We start from the raw sequence: 6119 nt of genomic DNA on the forward strand, positions 1-6119 counted from the left end.
AATGTAAATATTATAAATACCCTTCTGGATTACAATTTGTCATATATCTATTATTTCCATTAATCAATATTTCACCCTTTTTTCAATATTTCAGGGATTCTTTGCCATCCTTCTCATCATAGACTTCGTTGTCTGGCTCGGATTCCTGTCTATGAACGTAATTCCTTGGTCTTCATACACTGTAAAAACTGTCGTGTTAAAACTGACACCAATTGGTGTTAATAGAGGACCACACCCTGAGGTGTTAAAATAACACCCTAGAGATTGAACATAACACCAAAGAGTGTAAATGTAACAACTATAGGTGTTTTAATAACACCTATAGGTTTAAAACAAACACCACCAATTTAAAACCGGTGTAAAATAACTGGTATGGTCCTCTATGTACACCGGTTAACACCGCAGTTTTTGCTGTGTAATATCTTAGCAATAATAATGATTATGATAACAGTTAATTACCCTATTATAGCGCTTAACACTTACTTTACCATCAGTCTCCCATCACTCTAGTGCAACATAATTACCATCGTTTCAAGGAATACTTTCCTTCTAATGTTGATAAATAATCATTACACTGTCATCGATTGAAATCATTGTTAGAATATCATATTCGTTAGCAGAGCCTCTGAGGCTACATGTCTTCTTTTTTTTCATAACTCATTCACACGACATCTTGTTCCCCCGACTTATTACTCATTCCCACGACATACTATCTTGTTCCCCCCCGACTCATTACTCACCCCCACGACATACCATCTTGTTACCCCCGACTTATCATTCACCCCCACGACATACTATCTTGTTACCCCCGATTTATTACTCACTCCCACGACATACTATGTTCTTCCCCCGACTTATTACTCACTCCCACGACATAATATGTTCTTCGATCTCCCGACTTATTACTCACTCCCACGACATACTATGCCCCCCGACTTATAACCCATTCACACAACTTACTTTGTTTCCTCGACTTCTTACTCGTTCTCACGACTTTCGTGTTCCCACGACCTATAACTAGTTCTCACGACTAACTTACCTATTCTCACGACTTACTTACTCGTTCCCTCGATTAATAACTCGTTCCCACGGCATACTTACTCGTTCCATCGACTTACCAACTCCTTCCATTGGCCCACTAGCGGCGAGTAATACATCGTAGAAACGCATTAATAAGTCGGAAACCCTGGGATGAAGATACTTGTTCCCACGACTTATAACTCGTTCTCACGACTTACTAACTTGTTCTTTCGACTTATAACTCATTTCAACGACATACCAATTTGTTCATTCGACTTATAAGTCATTTCCACGACATACTTATTTCTTCGACCTTATATAACTCTTCCCTCGACAAATGATAGGATACATACAATTTTGTGAAAAAAAATGATAAACAGTAAGAACAGAGGAGAGTTGAATGTGGAGATGATTAGTGCTGTGGAGACCCTTTTATCGACAATGTGACCAAGATCTGTGATTATACACCCCTCTTGTTCCTGAAAATAAAACCTAAAACATCTATCTTTGCTCGTTCTAGATGATTGATAATACAAACTCGTTTCACGTGATATATGTTGGGGAAAACCTCAATCTATTACCTGCTTTCTAATGAAAAGAACATCTAATACGGATAGACTTGATAAAAGTAAGGTTTTGAGTAAAATCTGTATGTCATAAAATAGAAATAGGGAGTTATACAAGTGTGACATCATACTTCTTCGTCGCATATGATTTCACAAAAAAAGTGAGGCATGACTCATCAGCCCAACTAATGAATATTCATGACGCTTTGCGTGGTTAAATGTTTTCTTTTAAATTCAACAAAGTCCTTATTTCCTATATCAGATTTTATATAAATTATCTTTTCCCCAGATGTTTCTATATTTTTAACCTCGGAGTACCCCTTTAACTTAAACCCGAATTCAGAATATGGGCCAACGAGTGTTTACAGAAAGCAGAAAATTTAAAACTCTTTGATCTAGTCTGCAGGCACAGACCCTGATTAAAACATTGACCAACAAGTGTGTCTCCACGCAAAGACTAGCACATACAAAACTTGCTATTTCAGAGAGCTTTCACTATATACACAAGAAATGAGTAGGCTGCACATTCAGACCCTTAACTCGAGTGAAGGATTTGCACAGCAGACTAACTTTGATCCGTATTCTGAACTCAAGCTTAGTCGTGGTCTAACTATGGATAGCCAGTTGTAACATACATTTCTAACAGTGCAGGTTCAATGTACTGTACCAGCTCATCTGCCACTCGAATGTGTCTGGGGATGAAAGCTTTTATCAGTTTTCTCTCACATACAAAGTTTTTACATTTATGGCTTCAAATAATTTTAGCACAGAATTAGGACATGGTCTAAGTTAAACCGGACTTCGAACATGTCAGAATACCGGTCAATGCTTTTTAATTTCATTTCTAGATCGTAAAAGTACAAATTGGAAAGACGAATAAAGGAACATTTTGTTTCTTCTATTTTTGCTTCTTAGATTGTCTGCTTGCTGTGTGTTATCTCCCAGTACCAAGAACTGCATGAAGGACGTGGCAAGGTGGCAGACATCGAAGCCGCTCGAGCATCGGTAAATCTCTCCTTCATAACATAGTTTTCTGATAGGGGTGTTTCCCGCTTTTCATTTTGTCCCCGACGTGTGGAAGAGAAATAAAACTGATGCTATCTTTACCACCCTCTAACCTTCTTTTTCTCCATAAAGTGCTGTCCCCTCTCCATATCCTTTTCCCTTCGCCACTGAGAAATAATCAAATACCTATTATTTTTATTTAATTCTTGAAATGTCCAGCGGGTCGTGGTGATACAACCGGGAGGGGTACAAGCAGGGGTAGTTACCACCACCACATATGCAGGCAACACCACAGTCATCACCGCCGCCCCCGGACAGCAGGCATACCCGCCACCGCAGCAGGGGTACCCTCCAGCACAACAAGGGTACCCTCAGCCACCGCCTCAGCAACAAGGTTACCCTCCAGCGGGCCAGATGCCCGGCCAACCAGCGGATCCGGCACCAGGTTACTCCCAGCAAGACCCAGCCCAACAGCAACAAGGCCAGTCCTACCCAACAAAGTAAAGAGATTCCTATCCTGCCTATGGTGGCTCTGAAGTACGGTCACGCACGACTAAAGTTCGCGATTTCGTTGCAACGTTTGCAACTGTAGGTCGCGAAGGTTGCGATTTTCGTTGCAAAGTGTGTAATTCCAGTCGTAAAATTTAAGATTTAAAATCGCAAAGTTTGCAAAGATTCATGTCTAAAATTGCAACAATTGAAATTTTCGTTCCAAACTTTGCAATTTCAGTCGTGAAATTCGCGATCTTTTTAGTCGCAAAGTTTGCAACGAAAGTCGCCAGCTACCCAACTCTTGTGTAATGTGTATGTATTCGACCGCGATTCAAACCCACCAGTTTCCCGTATAGTAGCTGAAGACACAACATTATTTCAGAAACTCCGAAAGGTCACAATGATACAAAAAATCTCACTAAAAAATCGCCAATATCATGAATATTTTTGCGACGAAATGTTGGAAGTTTTATTGTCTTGGATATTATTCACAACGAAGTTCACGGATAGTCCAACTCTTTTTTATAGCCGTCCTAAGTAATAATACAAAGTCGTTTGTCATGTTTCTGGAAACTCTCAATCTCTGAAGGCACCTCCCTTTTCAAAGTCCTTATGAATTTGAGAATCAAACCATCTTGGTTTGACGACCAGACCCTGAGCGATACATAAAGTCAACTTACAACATTGAGCCCAACTTGACCCCATTCTAAACTCGGGTTTAAGACATACCTCTGGTCTAAAGTTGTGGTATTGGATAAAATGGTCCCGACTTGTCGGGAATCTAAAGTGCCCTTTTCTCGAATAATCGGGTAAACTAGACCCGGCACTCTTCTCGAATATTTGGATATACGCGATTGTCCGACCCGACGCGATAACCCGATGTGATGGTATACATGCCGGTAATTTTAAGTCTTAACTACCCAAAATTCTTTCAGTTATGATTATGTGTTTGTTCTCATTGTTATTGGATTTAATGTGAAGTAATGATTGAAACATGTGTTAATTTGTGACAGGCTGATATTGTGAATTATGCAAAGTGTATTTTTTGTTTGAAATTTCCAATTTCCATTAATTTTCCACTTGTGATACCAGTATAAATGAATCCTGTTTTGCCCCTTTAAGCAGTAATAATGAAAATGGCTCTCATTTTTTGTGAAAACTTATTTCTTCAAGGTTGTTTTAAAAAAATGAAAGAAAACGGTGATTTATTTTCTGACGTGAAGACTTGACACCCCTAAAGTAAGAAAATCCTCTGCCCAAAGTCTGAAATTCTTAATCTGCACCGATTCATCGACCCACATGTTCAACCTTTATTGAACACTTGACATTGTAGTTGCCTGACGAATATGTCGGAATTTGAATTGGCACTTTCATCTTCATGGACCCTACTACATGTTTTATTATATCTGTAAATATATGACTAAATATTTTGTGTTAGAAATGTATAGAACGTCCTAATAATGGGTGTGTATGTACATACGAACAAAAGAGAATTATAATTGTTAATTGAGAATGAAGAAATACCTTCTTGCATTCTTATTACATTTATTTTTATCACTTTAGTATCAGATTATTTGGGATAAAAATCGTAAAATTATTTGTACATAAAACTTGATGACAGATTTTGAGTGTTAACCTTTTTTCACTGTCAAGATATATATTTTTTTCTTCTGTCCCCATCGTTTTAAAATTCGAGCATGCCCAGAGCCAGCCGTGCTAAAGGCATAAACATGATTCTATTATTTCCAGTAAATTTACCGTCCTTGAATGAAAAAATCTCATATTGAGTAAATACTCTTTATAATTCATGCCTTTTATATCATCATTCCTGATTACTTGTATTGATATTTCATTCTGCATGCTTGCTGCACCATTGTTATGGTAAAACATATACATATATTTCTCATTTTACCTCATTTTTACTTGGTGTAATCTAGAGATATTTTATATATATATAGTAATAGCTATGTTTATTTGGTATGTGGATTTACGAGTAAGCTTAGTATGAATAAAATGATGTATTATGCACTTATGACCAATTGGAGGTTTGTTTGAATTTTGATATGCACGCTTTGCCATTATTATGTTTATTGAGAACTTTACTTTGTGTTGGTGATTGAAACGAGTGCAGAAACTGATACTTATTTTCATTATTTTGTTGTCACAAGCGCTACTTATTCGAAAAAATGAAGGCGAAAAGGGGGGAAAAGATGCTGCCGTTCACAGTACTGAAGTTATCTCAAGAATATTTTTTTAGTCTTGAGGAAGGAAATAAATGACAGACGCGGATGGGGGGGGGGGTTGCATGCCCACCGTTTTAAAGGTCAAGTCCACCTAAAAAAAAATGTTGATTTGAATCAATAGAGAAAAATCAGACGAGCACAATGCTGAAAATTTCATCAAAATCGGATGTAAAATAAGAAAATTATGACATTTCAAAGTTTCGTTTATTTTTAACAAAATAGTTATATGAACGAGCCAGTTGCATTCAAATGAGAGAGTCGATGATGTCACTCACTATTTCTTTTGTGTTTTATTGTTTGAATTATACAATATTTCAATTTTTACGAATTTGACGATTAGGACCTCATTGCCTGAAGCACAAAATGTTGAAATAATGGAATTCCACGAGTTCAGAGAGGAATGAAACTTCATTTCACATGACAATGACGAGAAAATCAAAATATTTTATATTTCATATAATAAAATAAAAAAGAAATAGTGAGTGAGTGATGTCATCAGTTCCCTCATTTACATACCGACCGAGATGTGCATATAACTGTTGTGTGAAATGAAGCGAAACTTTAAAATGTCATAACTTTCTTATTTTACATCCGATTTTGATGAAATTTTCAGTGTTATGCTCGTTGAATTTTTCTCTTTCTATTCAAATCAAGTTTTTGTTGGGGTGGACTTGTCCTTTAAAGTACTTCTTTGCTTTTCATTTTCTTTTTGTACGGTGCGTCCCCACCCTTCGGTAAATCCTGGATCGAAAGTAAAATTGATTGTGGATGTATCTTGGCCTAGTGGTTCAGT

At 37.2% G+C, this 6119-nt stretch overlaps 1 protein-coding gene across 2 annotated transcripts in view; it reads left to right on the forward strand.

Moving 5' to 3' along the window:
* Positions 1-5139, forward strand: part of LOC121414776 (TM2 domain-containing protein DDB_G0277895-like) — a 33904-nt gene extending 28765 nt beyond the window's left edge. For both annotated transcript variants that reach the window (XM_041607836.1, XM_041607841.1), the window contains 3 exons: positions 95-157; positions 2502-2591; positions 2811-5139. In XM_041607836.1, coding sequence (XP_041463770.1) covers positions 95-157; positions 2502-2591; positions 2811-3095 — 438 coding nt within the window. In that variant the 3' untranslated portion in view covers positions 3096-5139. The remainder of the gene's footprint in view (positions 1-94; positions 158-2501; positions 2592-2810) is intronic.
* The last annotated feature ends 980 nt before the right edge of the window (positions 5140-6119 follow it).

The sequence above is a fragment of the Lytechinus variegatus genome, chromosome 1 (genome assembly GCF_018143015.1).
Source record: "Lytechinus variegatus isolate NC3 chromosome 1, Lvar_3.0, whole genome shotgun sequence".
NCBI lineage: Eukaryota > Metazoa > Echinodermata > Echinoidea > Temnopleuroida > Toxopneustidae > Lytechinus > Lytechinus variegatus.